Source organism: Nicotiana tabacum, chromosome 13 (assembly GCF_000715075.1).
Source record: "Nicotiana tabacum cultivar K326 chromosome 13, ASM71507v2, whole genome shotgun sequence".
NCBI classification, from domain to species: Eukaryota; Viridiplantae; Streptophyta; class Magnoliopsida; order Solanales; family Solanaceae; genus Nicotiana; species Nicotiana tabacum.
Window position 1 is genome coordinate 18,962,411 of NC_134092.1, and position 22,417 is coordinate 18,984,827.

The 22,417-nt window shown below is 37.3% G+C and overlaps 1 protein-coding gene across 1 annotated transcript; it reads left to right on the forward strand.

Moving 5' to 3' along the window:
* The first annotated feature begins 17,227 nt into the window (after window positions 1–17,227).
* LOC142168007 (uncharacterized) lies at window positions 17,228–21,435 on the forward strand. The gene is made up of 8 exons (XM_075228655.1): window positions 17,228–17,320; window positions 17,423–17,665; window positions 17,945–18,185; window positions 18,279–18,613; window positions 18,811–18,830; window positions 19,641–20,063; window positions 20,115–20,792; window positions 20,856–21,435. The coding sequence occupies exons 1-8, from the start codon at window positions 17,228–17,230 to the stop codon at window positions 21,433–21,435; spliced, it is 2,613 nt and encodes an 870-aa protein (XP_075084756.1).
* Window positions 21,436–22,417: the final 982 nt, after the last annotated feature.

Sequence of the window (22,417 nt, forward strand, 5' to 3'; positions counted from 1 at the left end):
TTTTATTAGAATTGTATTAATTGTTAATTGGATGACCTAGCGGGTCGAGTTAGGTGACATCACGACTAGTGGATTTTGGGTCATGACAAGTTGGTATCAGAGCTCTAGGTTCGTAGGTTCTACGAGTCATGACCAAGTGTCTAGTAGAGTCTTGCGGATCGGTATGAATACGTCTATACCTATCTTCGAGAGGCTACAAGGTATTTAGGACAATTTCCCTTTCTTTTTTCCTTATCATGCGGCCTTGTTTCAGCTTGAAACCTAGGATGTTGATTCTTTATATTCGTTCATATGTGATGTGGCGCATTCAGTATTCGCTATGTGCCGACGATCTGTGATGTTGCAGATGGATTACAAAGGGCTATGGATGCTTGATTATCATCGCGATGTGTTGTCTAGTCTCGGCAGCAGATGCAGTGTTAAATCTTTCAGTCGTTCATTTACGATATGAGGCAGGTTGTTATATCTAGTTAGTAAGCACAAACTTGGCAAGCCTGGCTGGTGTTCTGGCTGTTGTGATTAAGGTGGGTTTATGGTAAGGTGTCGATTTGAGTATAACCGGCGGGCCATCTCCAGCGTGATAAGTTTGAATCATATGTTTTGTATGAGGTTTCCATTTGGTGTAATGCATATATGATCATTTCAGATCATTTGGGGAAGTTTGCTTGACTATTGCAAGGATGGGTCAGTACTTGGCAGAGTCTTCGGAGTGTTTTTTGACCAGTATTGCATGAGTTTTTTCAGCTAAATAGCCGTGCAGAATCAGGACAGCTATGAAGATATGCACTTTAGATTGCCGATGATGTGTTCTATGGCTTCGGGCTAAGTAGGGGAGTCTTCTAATGACGATCGTATTGTAGGATCATGCGTTGTATCAGTTTTCGGGACGAGGGATTGCTTGGTTGTTTGTTCGAACAGTCATGTGCTGGTGAAGCGCGGGTTGCTCGATGTATATTAGCTGTGTATTGAAGATCATAGTAAGGTGAGTGGTTATCAAGAAGGTTCTGACGAGTTCCAGGTCTTATGTAGCATTTAAGGACTTCTAAATTTATGTACGGGTAGGGTTGAGATCCGTAGCGAATGGTGATCGGATCTACGGTAGTTCTATGTCAAGAATGAATCTACATACTTCGGATTCGCAGAAGGTTCCTTCAGAGCGAGCAAAGCAGATTGAGTTTCTTTTGAGTTGGCAGACTGTGTGACTCGGTTGAGTTAGAGGCAATCAGTTCTGATGACTCGATTATGTGTTAATGAGTTCTGAAGAATTCATCATGGTTATGACCACGGCCGGAGTTGGTGTTTGCTACAGGTATAAAAGCTATATTATGTGTGGTGATGTTCTCCTGGATTGAGTTAAATGAAAGGTTCGCGGTTGATGAGATGTTCTATTTGCTCATGGTTCAGAGTTGATTATGAAATTTTCATAGTGTCATGAGTTAGCATGTTAGAGGCGATACGCCGTGTGGGTTGAAAATTTGCAACCTTACGTTGTGGTTTAGTTTTGGAGGGAAGGATATGCGTCTTGATGATATGTACGATTTCGGGTGTTTAAGATTATGCCGGCACTATTTGATATCGTCGGAGGAGGGTACGCATGTTGGCAGGTGCATTGTATTTTGACTTGTGGGTATTTTCTGTAAGATGATGGAGTATGAGTGACATATCAACCATTTGAGTAGCGGTGATCAGATATGGAAATTCTGGTATACATGAGGTTCGGAGACTGGATGTTCTCGTTTGCAGACTATTCCTTGATTGTAAGTTGTGAAGAAATGTTGAGGATTGGATGATTGATGGTCGGTGTTATGGAAAGGTTGCTATGGACTTTTGGAAGGTTAGTTACCTATTTGGAGATGATCGGAATTTGGTTTGGGGATTATATTTGAGCCTAATGAGAATGTATATTCTGTATCGGATCGAATTTTTTTGCTATTGCGCAACTGTTACCACATGTATATCATCGGGTGAAATGGATGTTATTCGCGCCTTAGTCTATGTTATGTGTTTCTCTCTTTTGCTATGATGGGTGGTGAAGGTTACCTGTTGTTTCGCATGAATATTGTAATTCCATTGTGGCCTTATGGCATTATGGGCGAGATGGCCCCCGTGATATTGATTTACTCATGGCACCATAGTTGTGCTTGTATTTCTCAGTATTGTTATGCCTGATCATCTTCCCACAATTATATTTTGTGCACTCTATTATGCTTGATGTTGACGCACATGTGATCAGTGAGCCCGAGCATTATGGCTCGATGGGTACCCCTATGTGGATTGATGTGATTGGATCGGGTTGCGCGCCGCAACGATGATGTGATAAGATGTAAATCATTATGCTTATTTCATGTATTTTGCCTTCACCTTGTTGAAAATAGTTTATAGGGAAATGTTAAAATTACCCTGCCTACTTAACTTGCTTAGTAGCCTTCTTATTTAACTTTCTTACTACTATCTATCATGTCTGAATTATTATTTGTTGAGTGTACGGAACCGCATTGTGTGGGGCTCCATATGATTTTTGTTGAGACGTTTTGGTTGGGCTGCTTGTATTGGCTGAGATAAGGTTTCTAGACCTGAGATTTGCACTATTGTATTGCGATAAGGAATGTCTGGAAGAATGATACTATATTTCTGCTGAGGATTTGGGCAATGGCCCTGGTCGGACGAGTGAGCTTCTCGACTTACTGATCATATGAGTGGTTAAGAGATTCTGCGTGTTTCTTTCATCATCGACAGTGTACGAAGGTTTTGAGCGAGGTTTTATTTGATATGAGGTTTACTTCCTGTACCAGATTTGCTTTTGGACAGCTATGGTGGTCAGCAGTTATCGTTGTGAGCATCTGAGTGATGTGGTATATCACGTGATTACATCTTGGGTCATGGTTATGTCTTGGCAAAACCTGTTCAGACTTATACAATATGTAGATATGAGATTCGGGTCTTGTAATGAATTTCGGGTGTTGGAAATTATGCTCTAAGGTTTACGGACTAAGGTTGAAGTAAGTGTAACGATCCGACTTGTCGTTTTAAGAATTTACACTGCGTTCAACGACTTAATATCCCGAGCAACTTTGAAATACGTATTATGACTTACATGTGCGATCGAGTTTGGTTTTGGAAGGTTGGGAATTAAATTGGAAGAAATATCCTTATTTCTGAGGCTTAAATGAAAAGAGTTGACCGGAGTTGGACTTTTGAGTAAACGACCCCGGAATAGAGTTTTAATGATTCCAATAGCTTTGTATGGTGATTTTGGACTTAGGAGTGTGTCCAGAAAATTATTTGGAATTATGAGGTGATGAGCATATATGCATGTGCCATGGTTAATCATGCTCGGGGGTAAATTATACTATAAATTGCACCTTGTAGAATTACATGACCTTCTTGCTTTATGTCTTACTTGACTTATAGATTACTAAGAATATGGAATTAAATGTTAGAAACCAAGATTAAGTTTATTATTACTTGATTAAAATTTGACGGAATTTTGAGAAATATTGATGTGTCTAATTTGGTCATCATTATGCTTAATCACTAATACATTGCAACGACTGTTATTCTTGGGATATTAGATTCTATACTCATGTTGTAGGTTTTTCTTGAGATTTGTTGAAATACTTGACGCTATTTATGCTTCCTACCTTGTTTGTCATTGATATACATATGCTTGGTGAGGAAGAGTATAAAGCACAAAGGGTGATATCGTGCCATTGCATATAAATTATCATGTGAGGGAGAGTGTAAAGCACGATGGGTGATACCGTGCCATTTCATATATTTTATCATGTGAAGAAAAGTGTAAAGCGCGAAGGGTGATGTCGTGCCATTTCATTTGAGAGTAAAAGCACGAAGGGTGATGCTGTGCCATTTCATTTACATTATCCTGATCTCATTTACATTATCATGTAAGGATGAGAGTAAAAGCACGAAGGGTGATACCACGCCATTTCATTTATATTACTATGCTTTTATGTTATCATGAGTTCATGGCACAAAGGGTGTTTCCGTGCAGGCGAGGACGAGGGAGATGCATTACGTTGTGATAGCTTTTCCTTGTGTATCATTCATGTCGTTACCTGGAATTGTTACTGTTGCACCTATGTTATCTACGTGACTTGTCGTTGTTGTTCTCTCTTTGTCCTTTATCTCGATTGTTGTTGTGTTGTCCATGCCTTCTATATGTTTAACTTGCAAAGATCATACCTTCCTTCCTGTTGTTATATCTACATCCATGTCATATCTAGTTTGTTGTACTTTAGTATAAGCCTTCTACCATGTTAGCCATTCATGCCTCTACTTGTTAGCTTATAAAGATCAAGCTTTCCCCTCTTATTTGTTATATCTACATCTACGCCTTCTACCATGCTAGTTAGGTAAAATTATGTTCTTCTTTCCTAATTGATGTCATCATTCCTATGCCTCCTACATAGTCTTTTACTGTTGTCCATATGTACTGCCTTGTTCATCATTGCTACTTATGTATTTTCTACTTTGTCATTACTGTTATCGGCATTTCTTTTACCTGGTTGGTACTATTATACGTATATTTGGTGAGGATGAGATAATGCACGAAGAGTGTTGCCGTACTATTTAATTTGAAGTCTTGAGTATATTTCTCACACTATGAAAGTTATGAATTTATTATCGTGGTTTGCTGGTTATCGCTCTAAGGAAAGGATTGGTCGTGATATTGAGGAATATTAATCGTGGTTCTTCTAGAAATCATTTATTGCTTCGCATATTTGTTTACTTGTACTCTATTTTGTTATGTTCTAGTATTGTTCTATTGCTAGTCTTCTGCACATGTTATATCAGTGAGTATCTTTTAACTAAAAAGCTTCTTTACTACTTCACCAAGGTTAGTCAAGGTACATACTAAGTACATGGGGTCGGTTGTACTCATACTACACTTCTGCACCTTGCGTACAGATTTTGGAGCGAAGCTGCAGGTGATGATGGGAGCTGACTCTGAAGATGTTCGTGCCTTCCGTACGTTGCTACCACTTGTCCCTGGGAAGTTCTAGAGTTGAATTTTGTTTAAGTACATTTCAAACAGAAGTTGAATTTATTTCATATCCGTTTTTGCAATAATCTAGTCTTAGTAGCTCATGTCGTGTACTACGAGTCCTTAGTATATTGTATGGAATCCAATTATATCATTTGTTGATCACCTTTATTTTTATTAGAATTATGTTAACTGTTAATTGGCTGACCTAGCGGGTCAAGTTCGGTGTCATCACGACTAGTGAATTTTGGGTCGTAATAGAAGAAGACCTAAATGAAGAAGAAAGATAGTTTTAGAAGAATCAAGAAAGGAAAAAAATTCAGATGAAACCCATAAGAATAAAGGAAGAAGAAAGATAAAAAAAATGAAGAAGAAGGCTAGAATACAAAGAAAATAGAGGGAAAATACAAAAAATAAATTGTTTAAAGTGGGTAACAGTAATTAACCATTAGAAATGACCAATTGGGGCCATTTTTATGTAAAATTTCATTCCCCACGCGTCTTTTGGTGAGTTACCTTACATATTTTATTAAAAAATCGACGAGGGGGTTTTCAAGATATAGGAGGGTGTCGTTAAGGAGGGGTTTGGGGGACACCGGATAGTTTAAGCATGTAACTAACAAAAACAAGATAGTTGGGGGGAGGGGGGTTTAGGGTATTCACTCCTAAAAAAAAGAGTTCGAATTCACTACTTGACTTTTTAGGACGTAAGTAGATAAAAATTTATGTAGAAATTGGGTTGTAATATTATATGGTTTTCGTAATGAGAAGTTCAATATTTAAATAACCCTATCTAAATTAGGAAAAACCAAGTTTCGATATGTTTCTGTTTTCATGTACTATAAGACGGCATCTTCTTTTCAAATTTAAATTTTTTTATATTCATAACTTGTAGGTGGCGCTATATATTTCCTTAAGAACTGTTAAAGTATAAACCTTGTCTCCAAAAATAGTAGTTGTATATTATTTGATCTCTTCTAGAGGACAACCCATTAAAACATCATGTGAAACGAGATCCCTCTGCTCTTAATTAAAAGTATTCGAGCTCTGAAAATAAAATAGTTCATGAATGCATAGAGTGCTTCCCCCTTAAATGATACCTATATGCAGGGACGGAGCTAGCCCATCGAGTAGGGGTTCGGCCTTACCCAGTCGTTTTGGTCCAATCCATATATTTGTCTTAAAAATCTATTGAATATGTAAAAATTATTAATTTAGAACCCAATAACTTAAAAGGATTATAATCCTGGCTCCGCCTCTGCCTATATGGCACAAATCTGGTAGAGGATATCAGATGATTAAACAAAAAGAATGACTTATTCTACGTACATATAATAGTATACGAAATACTAATCCAATAGTTAAAGCCTTGTATATGGTGATTATTATTGTTCAATTAAGACAATAAAAGCCGCTGATACGCATACCCATATAGAGATATTTTGATCTTATAACACTACTCAGCTAAAGTAATTATTGTTCAATACTTCAATTAAGACAATAAAAGCCCCTAACACAAACACACACACAAATATATTTCATGATCAACTCATCAGTAATTAGGTTTTACAATTCTATGCAACGGGAAGTGTTCTGCATGATAATTGAACTGCAAGATCTAACGCAAGATTATTATCTTGGAAGGTTAATTAATTTTTTAGATAACAATCCTGGAATAAGGTTGTTAAGTTTTTTTCTTTTTGGGATTTACTAATGATCCATTCTTGGTAAGACAACCAATCTCTGAAAAATCAAAATATTACCACGATCTTGACCAACACATCTTTCTGTTCTTAGTCCTTATATGCATTTTTAACTTACAAAATACCCCTTTTTCATATCTATATATACTGCTGATATTAGTACTATCAACTCACTCTAGTCTTCACTCCTCCTTTGATTTATAGTATTTTATTTCTCTAAGGCTTCCTTTTTTTTCATCACCAAGCTTCACTGAGTTGCTATTTTCTTATATTGTGTAACATATATCTGAAATATTTGAAGATCTCTAATAACAAAAAAAAAAATTAGATACGTTTTTATTCATTCATCTGTTTTTATTAGAAATTTTCTATATATAAGTACAAATGTGTGTGCATGGAGGATTCAGACGTGGTGAAATTAAACTAAAGTGATTTAATTCTATTTTACTCCAAATTAAGTTTGTCTGCTTCATATGGTCTAACCTTTTTCCTTTTCTTGAACTTTATTTTGGATCTCTAAATTAAGTTGATTTTCTTTGTGACTCATCGAGAGGAAAAAAAAAACTATTTAAATCCTGATATAATCATAAAATCAACTTTAAGGGACTATCTAGGTATTTAACCTTCAATAGACATAGATTCTTTTATTCCAAAAGTGGACAAAGCAGTGAAAGTAGGTTAAAGAATGATCTCAACCAATAATTCTCGACTGTCACCATGAGATCTGGAGAATAAATAATATATAATTATCCTGAGATAATGGATGCCATAAATTGAAACAAACGAGTGACTTCATGTTTCGAGATGATAATGTTTTATTATACAACATGCATCCGCTTTCTTTTTTCAAAAATTAAATGAAGTTGGTTCTGAACTTCTAATGTAAATTAAACACTCTTACATTTTTTTTTGGTTATGTAATCGTATAGGGTCCGAGTTCAATAATAAGGGAAGAATGCAGTAACCAAACTGCAGAAGATCGAATTGAATGCTATTTGTAGGTTCTGAAAAAATGAAGACACTCGTTCAATAAGAAATTTGCATCTTGTCAACTCTTATTGTGGTTAATCATGGCAAGGAAGAGCTTTCAAAAAATAAAAAATCGAGATAATATTTTTCAAAAATAAGTGTTCTGGGGAGGTCACATTCTATAATAAGCAGAAAGCTCTTGGTAAGAGAGCAAAGAACGTTTCTAATTTATTTAGAATCAAGATTATAATTATTATTATTTTGATTAATGACGAGTTATTTCTATTTGGTAATCCAGATGTTGAATCGATTGTGGACTGATTTTTAAACTGAAAACAATAATTTGAGCTTATGTCAAGCTGCAGAATGTTATATGAGAAGGCTAGTTGTCATAAAAATTGGATAGGTTGGAAAAGGGAAACGAAATAAAGGCAGTAGATAATGAGGAAGAAGGAAAAGCAATTGAAGATAATCCCGCACACTCTACATTACAGATTTTCAAGGCGTCTGAGGTATCGACCCGACCGATTGTTTTATTTTTTAGAACCCTGTTCCCCTAAATAAGACTCTCGGTGTGTGTTTTTACTGCTTTATGACTTGCGGGGATGGTTAGTTTGAGATTTGGAAGGATTCGGGTTGAAATCGCAACAATTGGTTCCTTAAGTTAGCCTAAAAGGCTAAGTTTGACTTCGGATAATATTTTGAGTAAACGACCCTAGAATCGGGATTTTGACGGTTCCAATAGGTTCGTATGATGATTTTGGACTTGAGCGTATGCTCGGTTCAGGTTTTGGATGAACCGGGAGCGTTTCGGCGCCTAATATCAAAAGTTGGTTCTTGAAGTTCTTTAAATTTGGTTTGGAGTGGCTTTTGGTGTTATCGAGGTCCAAACGAAATTTCGAGACCGAGAATAGTTCCGTAATGTCATTTAAGACTTGCACGCAAATTTTGGTGTCAATCCGAGTAGTTTAAGTACGTTTCGGCTCATTGTGAGTAAATTGAAGAACTTGAAGTTCATAAGTTTGATTAAATTGGTTTTGGGGTGCGATTCATAGATTTAATGTTGTTTCGAGCGTTCCGAGAGTTCGAGCGAGTCAGTTTTATGATTCCAAACTTGTTGGTATGTTCGGGCATGCCCTCGGGGCCCCGAGTGTCAATCGAATGAAGCTCGGACTAAGTTAGAAGTTTGGAGCATCTGTTGAAGCTCCAGTTCTGTCACAATCGCAACTGCGCTTGGCCAGCCGCAGGTGCGAGCAATGAGCCACAGAAGCGAAAAGTATGCAGTAGCCCAGCCACCGCAGGTGCGAGAACTGTGGTCGCAGGAGTGGAAAGGGCTCGCAAAAGCGACTCCTTGTCTCCGCAGATGCGGAGCCTAGCTAGGTGAGGAAAAGGCGCACCTGCGAAGGTTTTGCCGCAGGTGCAAGACCGCATATGCGGCCAATGCACCGCAGGTGCGAAAGTCGTTGGGCAGTAAGAGTTCATTTAATACGGGACTTAGGCCAGTTTTATCACATTTTCTCTCACTCTTGGCCGATTTGAGAGCTTTTAAGGAGGGGATTTCGACCTAGCTTTGTGAGGTAAGTAATTTCTAGTCAATGTGAATTTAATACATAGATTATGGGTAGATTTTAACATGAAAATTTGTAGAAATCATGGGTTTAGATGAAAAACTTAGGTTTTGATAAAAATAGGATCTTACTGCGAAAATGACTATGGAACTTAGTGAAAATCATATATTTATGTTCCTAAGGTTATGGGTAACAACTTTCTTCGAAAATTTTCAGAATCCGGGCATGTGGGCCTGGGGTGAATTTTAGGAATCTTGCATTTAGGGTTGGGTAATCACTTTAATAGAGAGGATATGAGCTTTTGAGCATAAATTGATTAATTTATATAATGTTTGACTAGTTTTGAGTCGTTTGGCACCAAATTTGGAGGTTTGAATACGTTCTTGAATCGGGAAGTGGGCTTGGAGACGAGGTAAGTCTCTTTTCTAACCTTGTAAGAGGGAATTAACCTCTTAGGTGAATTTAAATCATAATATGTTTCTATTTGTGGGGGCTACATACGTATGAAGTGACAAGAGTCCATGTGTAGCTACTATTCATGCTTATGTCCGGGTAGATTTAGGCCTACTCCATGATTTGTTAATATCTTTGCTTGATTATGTTTACTACCTGTTGGTTTTAAAGTGGGTGGTGAGGATTTCAAAAATTTAAGGTTACAAGTTGAATTTCCATTTCAAAAAGATATTGAGGAATATTATGATAAAATGAGAACATTTATGTTCTACCGCTTCACAAATATATTCTGCGAGCGGGATAAACTTTTCACTACTTTTATGGGAGCGGGTCGTTCGCCTCGGCATGATTTATTGATATATTATATGGTTCGGCCCGTTCGACCCTAGACAATGCACAGTATATTATTATATATATTTGAATTTGGCCGTACATCCTCGGCATAACTCGTGCGTAGTGGTACCGAAATTTCTTTTTATATTTAATAATGTTTCACGGACTTGAAAAGTGAAAGGAATATAGGAGAGAAATGACTTGCTTCTTACTTGAAAGAAGGATTCGTTTACTTAATTCTTGTTGAGATCTATTATTATTGTATATTTCATGCTTAATTAGAACTTCATATTATTATATTTTTGGCCCTTAGTAAGTGTCGAAGTCGACCCCTCATCACTACTTCTTCGAGGTTAGACTACATACTTACTGGATATATGTTGTTTATGTACTCACGCTACACTTCTGCACTTGATGTGCAGGATCTGAGGCAGGTGCATCTGGTTACCAGTCCGGCACGCACGCTTGACTTCTAGCTCGAGACTACACGGTGAGCTGCCCTTCCGAGCCGTTCAGCTGCAGCCAGAGTCTCTCTTTTGGATTTATATTTCTGTCTATTTGCTTCAGACAGTAGACTAGTATTCTTTTGTATATTCTATTAGAATGCACATATACTTATGACACTAGGTCTTGGCACACACACTAGTAGACTTATGATTTTGGGTTATTGTTATGACTTCAATTTTGCACTCAGTTGCTTTTGTTTAATCACTTTATAGCTGTAGATTTCTAAAAGTTTTATCAATGAGGAATGTTATTCAATTTGCAAACATATTAAAAGTGAAAAATACTAGATTTATCAGTGTTGGCTTGCCTGACAGCGGTGTTGGGTGCCATCACGGGCTATAATGAAATTGGGTCGTGACATCTGATCTCAAAAAACTTGAGAAATTGAATCAAAGCTCAACAAATTTGGAAGACAATTTCATAACCAATTCTCTTTCAAGTTTGTCGATCTGTTGATCTAATTTCTCAAATTTTTCCATATCATTTGCCTTGAAAATCTTAGTGTAGAGTGTGTGGAATTACTTTCAATAGGTTTTACTTTTACCTCATCATCTACTATCTTTTTTTTTTTCTTCTTCTCCATTTTATCTTTTTTTTACAACCACTAGCCTTCATATATTATTCTACAGCTTGACAAATGCTCTAATGATTGTTTTGAATTAAACAATCAATCGACAATCGATTCAACATTTGGATTGCCAAATAGAAATGGTTCACCACTAGTCAAAAAAAATAATAATTGTAATCTCAATTCCATAAACTAGAAAGGTCCTTCGCTTTCTTACAAAGTGCTTTCTGCATATCGTTGAACATGACCTCCTCAGAACGCTTATTTTTGATAAACCTTATCTCGATTTTTCTTTTGTTTTGAAAGCTCTTCCTTTCCTTGATTACGACAATCAGAGATGAAAGATATAAATTTCTTGTTCAACGAGTGGCTGAGTTAAGCTGTATTGAGGGAATCATTTTGTCTCAATCAATCAAGAAAGCCTCAGCCGAATAAATTCACGTATTTCACATAATTCTTCTAGTCATGCCTTTTTCCTCTTTACCTCCTTTATTCCTATGTAGAGTGATGGAGGTGGAGTACTTGGAATCAACCGAATTCTAAAACTACAAAACCAACAGATTTTACATCGGGAGAACAAGATCTGCATCAACATCACCAATAGTTTGGAAGATAGTATGGGAAAAGATTTTAGCACCGGTGTATCCTATACAAATTTAAAGTTTATTCGAAGTATCAAAGCCAGGGGAGGAAAAATTATAGCAAAATTAATCTTGCTAGTTACAAGGACCCCTAATTTAATAAGATTAGTTTTTCACCTCTAATTTTTTTTAAATTAACTAAAATGCCTGAAGTTTTACATGTTAAAATTGATTTTGATATCTTTAAATTTTTCTTTTTGGCTTTATCAGTATATGTATATAATTTATTTAAGGTTTTTTTAATTATATCAATTATGTTGTATTGTAGTGTGGCACTATCATTCAACCAACGCACAAAGATATATGATGGGCCCTATGAGTTACCTCGCACAACAGGAAGGCAACGACCTTACCCTTATTTACGAACTGTTTATTGTCCTTATGCACTACATACAAAAACAAAAAGCCTATGCAGTGCATATACACCATTACAGAGGCGGATCTAGTCTTTCGACAACGGATTTGGCCGAACTTAGTAGTTTTAGTATTAACTCTGGATTTGTTTTAAGAAATTCATTGAATATGTACAAATTTTTAATTTAGAACCCAGTGATTTAAAAGGATTAAAATCCTGAACCCATAAACTTCAAATACTGCTTTTTGCCTCCGCCTCTGCACCATTACATATACAATAACCTACCAACCAAATGAAGCTCTTCACTAGAAATTTGTAACAACCCGGCCAGTTGTTTTGAGTATTACAACCTCGTTTCCCTATTTACTGCTCAATTTATGCTTTATATTTGTTATGTGACTTATCGGAGGTACTTAGTTCGGGTCCGGTAAGGTTTTTGAATGATTTGGAATACCTAGTTCCAAGGTTTCGAATTAAAGTTAAAAAGGTTGAGCAGATGTTGACTTATGTGTAGTGACCCCAGAGAATTTTTGCTAAGGAAATTAAGGTTTTGTGGTGCCGAGGTAGTTCAATTAATACAAAAGTTGAACAATGCACTGGGGAGTAAAGGAAAATTTTTGGCAGAAGAGGGTGTTTCTGCGGCCCATTATGCGGTCGCAGAATCACTCTGCGGACCGCATAATGGCCGCAGAGTGAAGCAGGTGTGAGGCAAGATTTGAGAAAATTTGTGGTGCATTATGCGACCACAGACCTATTCTGTGGTGCATTATGCGACCGCAGAACAGGTATGCGGGTTGCATAATCACCGTAGACCTGTCCTGACGACCCTCGTTTTGGAGCTTCAGTTATGCGGTCAGTTTGTGGACCGCATACGTGTTATGCGATCGCAAATCTGCGTCGGGGCTTCAAATCTTTCTAATTTTTGACCCGATCCAACTTCGATTTATAACCCTTGAAACTCATTTTGGAGCAAAAATCTGATATTTTTAGAGAGAAGAGAGAGTGTTCTAGAGAGAGGAAGAATCTCAAGGGCTTTGTTCATCAACATCTTGTTCAAACTTTGAAATCTAACAAGAAAATATCACAAGATCTTCACCCAAGAGGTAAAGTTCTAACCCCTAGTCTTCAAATTCGAGTTTGGTAAAAGATGGGTAATTTAAGAGTATGATTCTTTGGTGTAAGAGTATTATTTATACGTATCAATAAGGTTTATGGAAAGATTGTTGAGTTCAAATGGGTAAAGATTGGGTTGAAAATGGTAGAAATCTTCAAAGACTTTAATTAAAGATTAGAGGGCCGACTTGATGTCGGAATTTGATGAAATTTATATGGTTGGACTCGTGGTTGGATAGGCTTTCATATTTTATAACTTTTGTCGGGTTCCGAGATATGGGCCCCACGGACAATTTTTGAAATTTGATGACAGACTTTTGTATTTTCGTTATGGAATTAATTACAATAATTGGTATTGACTGAATCGAATTAATTGTGGCTCGATACGAGGCTTTCGGAGGCCAATTCTCGTGGCAAGGGCATAGCGAAATAAATAATTATACGGTTTGAGGTAAGTAACAGTTTTTAATTTGGTCCTGAGAGTATGAAACCCCGAATTATTATATTATATGAATATTTTAGAGGTGATGCACATGCTAGGTGACGGGCGTGTGGGCATACACCGTGAAAATTGGGACTTGGTCCATTTTGTAAAACTGAAAAGTTGAATAAGCTTGTTGTTAGCTATGTGCCATTTCTGTGCTATAAAAATTTGACAGTGAAGTATGCTTAGGCTATGTGCTGGTACTGTAAAGACCACAAAGGTCTTGTACATGTTGAATTACCTGCTAAACTATTATTTTGTACTCAGTCACACTTTACTTGTTTATTTTATCTCAGTCTCTATTGTTCATTATTGATACATCATATTATTGCTATTTGGGCTGAGTACATAACAATTGAGAGCCCGAGAAACTGGAGAGATTTATGACTGAGTGAGGTCGAGAGCCTGATTGTGAGATATTATGCTATAGCACCTGAGTTGTCCGTGCGGATCCTTATATTATACCATAGCACGTGAGTTGTCCGTACAATACGTGAGTTATCCGTGCGGATCCAGATATTTATACTATGGCATGTGAGTTGTCCGTGCAACACGTGAGTTGTCCGTGTAGATTATAGTATTTGGGCTGTAGGAGCCCCTCCGGAGTCTGTATACCCCTAGTGAGCGTGGGTACTCATTGAGTGTGAGTGCTGAGGGTTGAGAGCCGAGTGATTGAGCTGTTGTGATGGGTTGAGTAAATGTTGCCCTGAAAGGCTCTACTTGCTTTTCATTTTTTGTTGCACTTAGTTGCTATCTGTCATTGTTGTAAAATTCTCTGAAAGATTTTATATTCGGATTACATAAACTTGAACTGTATAAAATTGATTTGACTTAAACTTATGAAATTGAAAGCATATCTACTCTCTGCTGGAATTACTGAAATGAACTGTAACTGTGTAGCTCGTCACTATCTTCAGTTCCTTATTTATTATTGTTACTTGCTGAGTTGGTTGTACTCATACTATACCCTGCACTTCGTGTGCAGATTCTGGTATTCCCGGACATAGCGGGTATTGATTCTTTCGCACAGTTAATTTTCCGGAGATTTTGAGGTAGCTGCCGTATTTCGCAAACCTTGCATCTCCTTTCCTATCTCTTTATTTATTGTATTTGGTCTCAGACTGTTATGGACCTTATTTTTAAAATTTGTATTCATATTATATGATCATGTACTCAGTGACACCAGGTTTTGGGAGTGTTTGTATTGGTATTTGCGAGACTATAGATTGTGTTTAAATATTATATTTTCAAACTTAAAAAAAATTATTTTTGATGTTGTCGGCTTTCCTAGTATCGGGATAGGCGCCATCACGACAGGTGTGAATTTTGGATCGTGACAAAAGTATTCTTCCTATGCTTATATATGCCTTAGTGATACCATCTGGATGTGATCCAATCTATTTTACTAATGCATCCACAACTTGATTAGCTTATCTAGTTCGAATTTCACAATTAAGTTGATCGGCAATGTATTGAATTTGTCTGATAATGACATGCATCTGCCAAGGAGGTTTTGATTTACCATTGACCAAATCAATCACTATATGGGAATCACACTCGAGGAGTTGTTGAAACCATTGCGACTACATTGTTCCATCGCCGCTAAGCAGTGGCAAAGCCAAAAATTTTCTCAAGGGTGTTCAAACTTAAAGAAGTGAAATAAATTCTCCGACAAAGAGTGTTCAATATATGTTATATACCTCTAAAATCTAATATTTTATCTATATACATAGTGTAATTTTCAGATGAAGTGTGGTCAGATCACCCTTTAGGATATGTAGCTTTGCCCCTGCTGCTGAGGATGCTCTAGCTTCAGCCATGTTATGTTGCTACTTGTTCTGCCAATTGAAGAAGCAGATGGCATAATTAAACTTACCCCGCTGATTCTTTGCTACCATTGGTATTAATCTTAAACCAATATTCAAGAGGCTCATGCCATTTAACAACTATGTATGCAATCAATCTTGGAATGAGTAGCAACACCTGCTGAAAAATATCTGCCCAACTCCCATCCCACTCCCTATTACGTACACTCAGCCTTTGATACCATCCATTTCAAGTGTGACAAAATCTGGTAATGTATTCTCTTTCAAGTAATGTACCCATTTCAAGTGTGACAAAATCCGGTAATGTATTCTCTTTCAAGTAATGTACCCATTTCAAGTGTGACAAAATCCGGTAATGTATTCTCCTTCAATAACGCTCCTCTTTATTCCATTTGTTTGGAAGCTGTTCTTGATAACATCGAAAGATCCTTTACAAAGCTTCATTGTGGACATTTTTTTCATACGGGTATGTAATGTATGTCTAAAAAGTTTGCGATCTCTTAATAAAAATGTATTTTTTTAAAAAAAATTATTCATGCATTTTGTTTATATATATATATATATATATATATATATATATATATATATATATATATATACACATGTGTGTTTGCGTGTATGTCGAGGGTTTTGTTATTTCTTCGATTGAATTTTTATAAAGGATTTGTTTCTCTTTGACTACGATTGGGTTGTTTTAGAATATGTTGGTGAAACAAAGAAGTAAAAATTTTAAAAATAAAAAGACTTAAACAACAAAGGATAATACACGAAATCTTGTTTTAACAACAAAAAAAAAAAAAAAAAAAAAGGAGGAGAAATCTTGAAGAAAGAAATTTAAGGACTATTCGTGTCTGCTCGAAATAATGAATGGTACACAAACATACGGGTTCATATACGATGACGGTAAAAGAAAAAAAAATATAGATGAAAATAGAAAGAAAAAAGAAGAAGCCTAAAGTGAACAAAACAATGAAATTAGGCAATTAAGGAATGACCTCAACCAATCATAATCCTCGACTGTGCACCGTTAGGGACTATTGAATAATGTGACCTTTCGGCTTTTCATTTAAAATTTTAAGTTGTTAGAGAAAAATACACTTTTATCTATTTAATCTTGTCTTCACTTGATTGCTTTAGTGATTTGACATGTATTATGATCCACCAATCATTCTAACGAAGTATCTTTCTATTTTATTTTCTTCATTACGCAGACTGTATAGGATCCGAGTTTAATGCAAGCGGAACAATGAGATTGTTGAATATAGTTGAGCAAGCTGACTATACTAGAGTTAAGTTAAGAAGTAGAGTTAGTGGTTAAGAAGTTAGTTAAGTGGTTAAATATTAGTTAAAAAGGTATTTAGTACTGTAGGCTTGTATATATACTCTGTATTCTCTCTGAAGTGAATAGAGGATTTCATTTTTCCAGATTCACAAAGTCGGTGTCCTCATTCTTCTTTCTCTTCTCTTCTTTTTCTCAATCATAACTGCTCAGTTGTAATTGAGATCTAACCGCCATTGCCATGGATGTTAACACGGTATAAGAGCCAAGCTCTCGATCTAGTTCGCTCGTCAGCTCACCGACATTTGATTAGTCACTACGCTTCTCTCTCACAACATTTAAGTGTTTGAAAGTGATTCAAAATAGAATCTAGGGTTTGAGATCTGAGCGAATTCTTAAAATTGCTGCTGCTCTGTTGTTTCAATGGAGATTGAGGATAATTCTTCACCATCTGATGCTCAACACACTCGCGCTACTGGGACGAGTACCTTCACAGCTGGAACCACAAGTTTTCCTGTCATTGATCACAACCATCCTCTGTACTTTCAACCAACTAATAGTCCAGGTAGCTCCTTGATTTCTCTTCAATTGAATGGATCAGATAATTATGCTTTGTAGAGTCGTGCTATGAGAGTTGGTTTACTAGGAAAAAGCAAATTAGGTTTTGTCGATGGGCGCTTTCCTAAGTCTAGATTTGAACATGCTCTTCATGATCTCTGGGAGAAAGTGAATGTTGTAGTATTATGGTGGATTATGAACTCTGTTAGGCCTGGTCTTTTGAGCAGTGTTCTGTATGCATTTGATGCACACAAAGTGTGGAAAGACTTGAAGGAGAGGTTTGACAATGTTAATGGATCTAGAGTATTATAGCTACATAGAGAAATTCACACCCTCACACAGGGTACCATGACTGTCACTGATTACTTCACTAAGCTGAAGAATTTGTGGGATGAATTTGATGCACTTATGCCATGTCCAGGCTGCCCCTGCCCAGAATCAAAAGAATATGCTCAGCACTTTGAATACAATAGACTTCTGCAATTCCTTATGGGCCTGAATGATTCATACTCACATGCTAGAATATGCTCAGCACTTTGAATACAATAGACTTCTGCAATTCCTTATGGGCTTGTTGATCAGGAAAGTCAAAGGAATCTAGCCAATTTCACTCAAGCAGTACAAATTACTGAGAGTTTAGATAGCACTGCACTCTATAGCAACAAAGTGACTAACAACACATGGAGTCAATTTAAACCAGTTGGTAATTACAGGCAAAAGAAAAGTCAAGTTCAATATGAATACTGTCACTTCAAAGGATACACAAAGGAAAACTGTTATAAGTTGATTGGGTATCCACCAGATTTCAAGTCTAAAAGGAAAGGTGCTAGTCGTGGCATCTATTCAAATCATGCTAGTGGTGCAACTTATCCAACAATAAAAGGCTGTAATGCAGTAAGTTGCTGTCAATAACAAGGTGGTAATCAACAATGCAGAGGTGAGGTTGGTCTGTCTCAGTCCTCACAGACTAGAGGAGGTCACTCAGATTTCAATCAGGCTCAAATAGCACCAGGCAAGATACCTGTAGCCTTCTTTACTCAGGAGAAATACCAACAAATTGTCCATTTGCTTAACAAAGGAGACGAGGAAGGATCCTCTAGCAAAGCTTCATCTGCAGGTATTCTGATATCTTTAGTGTCTGAGTATGTTAACCATAACTGGATAGTAGACACAGGTGCATCAAATCATATGACAACAAACCTACAGATGTTAAATAGCTATCAACAGATTCCTACATCACAAAGAAGCAAGGTTCACTTACCCACAAGAACCACTGTCCTAGTCTCTTATAAAGGGAATTCTACTGTACTTAAGGATAAGGACATCAGTAATGTGCTTTACATACCTGATTTTCAGTACAATCTCCTATCTTTCTCTCAGCTCACGAAGGAACTACAATGCTTAGTAGCTTTCTTTCCTGACTTATGTGTCTTTCATGACCTCTACAGTTGTCAGATGATGGGGATTGGTAAGGAAGATCATGGACTCTATCTGCTAAAAGGAAGGATTCCTATGAAGGCTAAGTCAAGCTTTATAGCTAACAATAAATGTGCACATATAGCAGTATGAGTACTACAACCCCTCCTTTGTGGCATATGAGGTTCGGTCATGCACCTGTTGATGTAATAAAGAAATACAAGTCTCTTAGTTTCTTGAAGAATGTAACACATTGCAGTGTGTGTCCATTAGCAAAGCAATCAAGATTACCTTTCCAGCCGAGTAATACCAATTCTAAGTCTGTGTTTGATCTATTGCACTGTGACATATGGGGACCCTATAGAGTTCCCACATATGATGGAAAGGAATACTTTGTGACTATTGTAGATGACTACACTAGACATACATGAGTGTTTCTTATTCCTTCCAAGTCTGACAACATTGTGGTTTTGAGAGACTTCTTAACTAAAACACAAAATGTGTTCTCCACTACTGTGAAGGTGCTCAGAACAGATAATGGCAGTGACTTCTGCAGCAATGAGTTTCAACAACTGTTGTCAGGCCTTGGCATTGTCCATTAGACTTCTTGTGTTTATACCCCTCAATAGAATGGAGTAGTTGAGAGGAAGCACATAACCATTCTGAATATGGCCAGATCTATTAGGTTTCAAGCTTCAGTTCCCTTGAAGTTTTGGGGTGAGTGCATTAGTACTGCTAAGTATCTCTTCAACAGACTACCTTCTAAAGTCATTCACAACAAGTCTCCTTTTGAAATGCTTTATTTGCATCCACCTTCTATGTTACATCTCAAGGTCTTTTGATCTCTATGCTATGCAACTAGTCCAAAAGAATATGACAAGTTTGCTGCTAGAGCCATACGAGCTATAATGAAGGGATATTCTTCCACTCAGAAGGGTTACAAACTGTATTCCCTACACACTAAGTCCTTTTTTGTTAGCGGGAATGTCATATTTCAGGAGCAGATATTTTCTTTCAAACATATGAGGGATATAGGCAATCCTCTATTTCCAGTTCTGGACTTGTTGTCATCTGGTGACAGTGTTCCCTGTGATGTGGTACCATATAGTTCTCCCTCTAGCTTACCACCTCAGGATTCTGTCTCAACACCACATATGGCACCATCTAAGGAAGCCAGTAGCCCTCATGAGGAGCCCCATATTACTGACTCAATACCGGAAAATGCTGGTGATGGGATCATTACTGAGCACATATCTGAACCAACTACTGAACACACTCTCAGAAGGTCTAGCAAGATAGGAAGATGACCTCTTTGGTTACAAGATTATGTAACCAGTTCCAAAAATGCATCTTGCTACTATCCCTTGTCTTCCTATGTCACATACACCAATATCAACACATCACACTATAATGCTCTCATAGTGTACTCTTCTACTACTGAACCTCAGTCATTTGCAGAAGCAGCCAAGGATCCTAAGTGGGTAAAAGCAATGCAGTTGGAGATTGAGGCTCTAGAAGCTAATCACACATGGAGCACAGTAGATCTTCCTCCCAACAAAATGCTTATTGGGTGCAAGTGGATATTCAAGATTAAGTACAAGGCTTCAGGGGAGATAGAGAGGAATAAAGCAAGACTGGTAGCTAAGGGCTACAGTCAGCAGGAAGGGTTGGATTATACAGAAACTGTTTCACCTGTAGCCAAGATGGTCACAGTAAGATCCATTATTGCTCTTGTGGCCTCTAGGAATTGGATAATCTATCAGATGGATGTCCATAATGCCTTCCCAAATGGTGATCTTTTAGAAGAGGTCTACATGCTCTTGTTTGAGGGGTTTGCAAGACAGGGGGAGACTCAGAAGGTCTGCAAACTCCACAAGTCTTTATATAGTCTTAAACAAGCACCCAGGCAATGGAACCTGAAGCTTACAGAAGCACTGGTGCACATGGGGTTTCAACAGAGTCACTATGACTACTTTTTGTTCATTAAAAAGACCAATGGTGATATAGCAGTAATGTTAGTCTATGTAGATGAGTTACTAATTACAGGAAGTAGTCATCACCTTCTACAATAAACCAGGGATGAGTTGCAAACCAAATTCAAGATGAACGACTTGGGAGAGTTAAAGTTCTTCCTTGGAATTGAGTTTGCAAGATCAGGTAAAGGTATTGTGATATGTCAAAGGAAATATGACCTAGAACTAATAGCTGAAGCTGGACTTGGAGGAGCTAAACCAGTTGGTACACCCTTAGAACTGAACCACATGCAGACATCTCAGGAGTATGATAAGCATACACAAAGTAACAACAAGGATGAAAATCTAAAGGATGCAGGTTCCTTTCAGAGGCTAGTGGGCAAGCTGTTGTATCTCACCATGACCAGGCCAGACTTGGCATTTGTAGTCCAAGTACTGAGTCATTACATGCATAGCCCAAAGGTTTCCCATATGGAGGCTGCCTTGAGAGTGGTCAAGTACATAAAAGAAGCACCTGGACTGGGCTTGCTTATGCCTGCAAAGAACTATAACCAATTGCTAGCCTATTGTGACTCAGACTGGGGATCTTGTGTGCAGACTAGAAAGTCTGTAATAGGTTATCTAGTGCAGTTTGGAGATGCATTAGTCTCATGGAAGTCAAAGAAACAAGAAAGGGTGTCATGAAGTTCAGCTGAAGCTGAGTTCAGAAGCATGGCTACATGCACAGTAGAGATCACTTGGCTCATTGGTTTGTTCAGAGAACTTGGAGTTGATATTCAACTGCCAGTACAATTGAGGTGTGATAGAAAGGTTGCAATGCAAATTGCTGCCAACCCTATGTTTCATGAGAGAACAAAATATATTGACATAGATTGTCACTTCGTAAGGGAAAGAATATTGCAGGGTATGATATAAACAGATCGTGTCTCTACTAAGGAGCAACTAGCAGATATACTTACAAAGAGTCTTGCAAAAACACAGCATGATCATTTGCTACATATTCTGGGGGTGAAGAATTTGTATTCGACTATCAGCTCGAGGGGGAGTGTTGAATATGGTTGAGCAAGCTGACTATACTAGAGTTAAGTTAAGAAGTAGAGTTAGTGGGTAAGAAGTTAGTTAGGTGGTTAAATTTTAGTTAAGAAGGTAGTTAGTACTGTAGCCTTGTATATATACTCTGTATTCTCTCTAAAGTGAATAGAGGATTTCGTTTTTCCAGATTCACAAAGTCGGTGTCCTCGTTCTTCTTCCTCTTCTCTTCTTTTTTCTCAATCATAACTGTCCAGCTGTAATTGAGCTCTAACCGCCATTGCCATGGCTGTGAACTGAGATGCCCAAATTTCATAACAGCCGAAGATGGCAACTGGATGTTATTCATAGATTTTGAAGATAAAGAACCTGAAAGACAACAAAACAATGAAATCGAAGTGAGCGATGATGATGACGATGACTACGATGATGAATCTGAAGACGACGAGGTAATTGTCACGACCCAAAATTCTCACTTTCGGGACCGTGATGGCGCCTAACATTTCACCTGCTAGGCAAGCCAACGTTAGAATAATATTAGCCATTTTAATCAATTTTTATATTAATTAATAACAAAAAAATAAATGTGGAAGTAAGGTCTGAAATGTAGTGAATAATCCATAATAATAGCGATGTC

Excerpts from the sequence above, each read along its gene's own strand:
- LOC142168007 (XM_075228655.1), top strand. The coding sequence starts at position 17,228 with ATGGAGATTGAGGATAATTCTTCACCATCTGATGCTCAACACACTCGC. Across the intron at positions 17,666-17,944 it reads ACAATGTTAATGGATCTAGA|GAAAGTCAAAGGAATCTAGC; the intron begins GTATTATAGCTA and ends CTTGTTGATCAG. Across the intron at positions 20,793-20,855 it reads AATGGTGATATAGCAGTAAT|GGATGAGTTGCAAACCAAAT; the intron begins GTTAGTCTATGT and ends ACAATAAACCAG.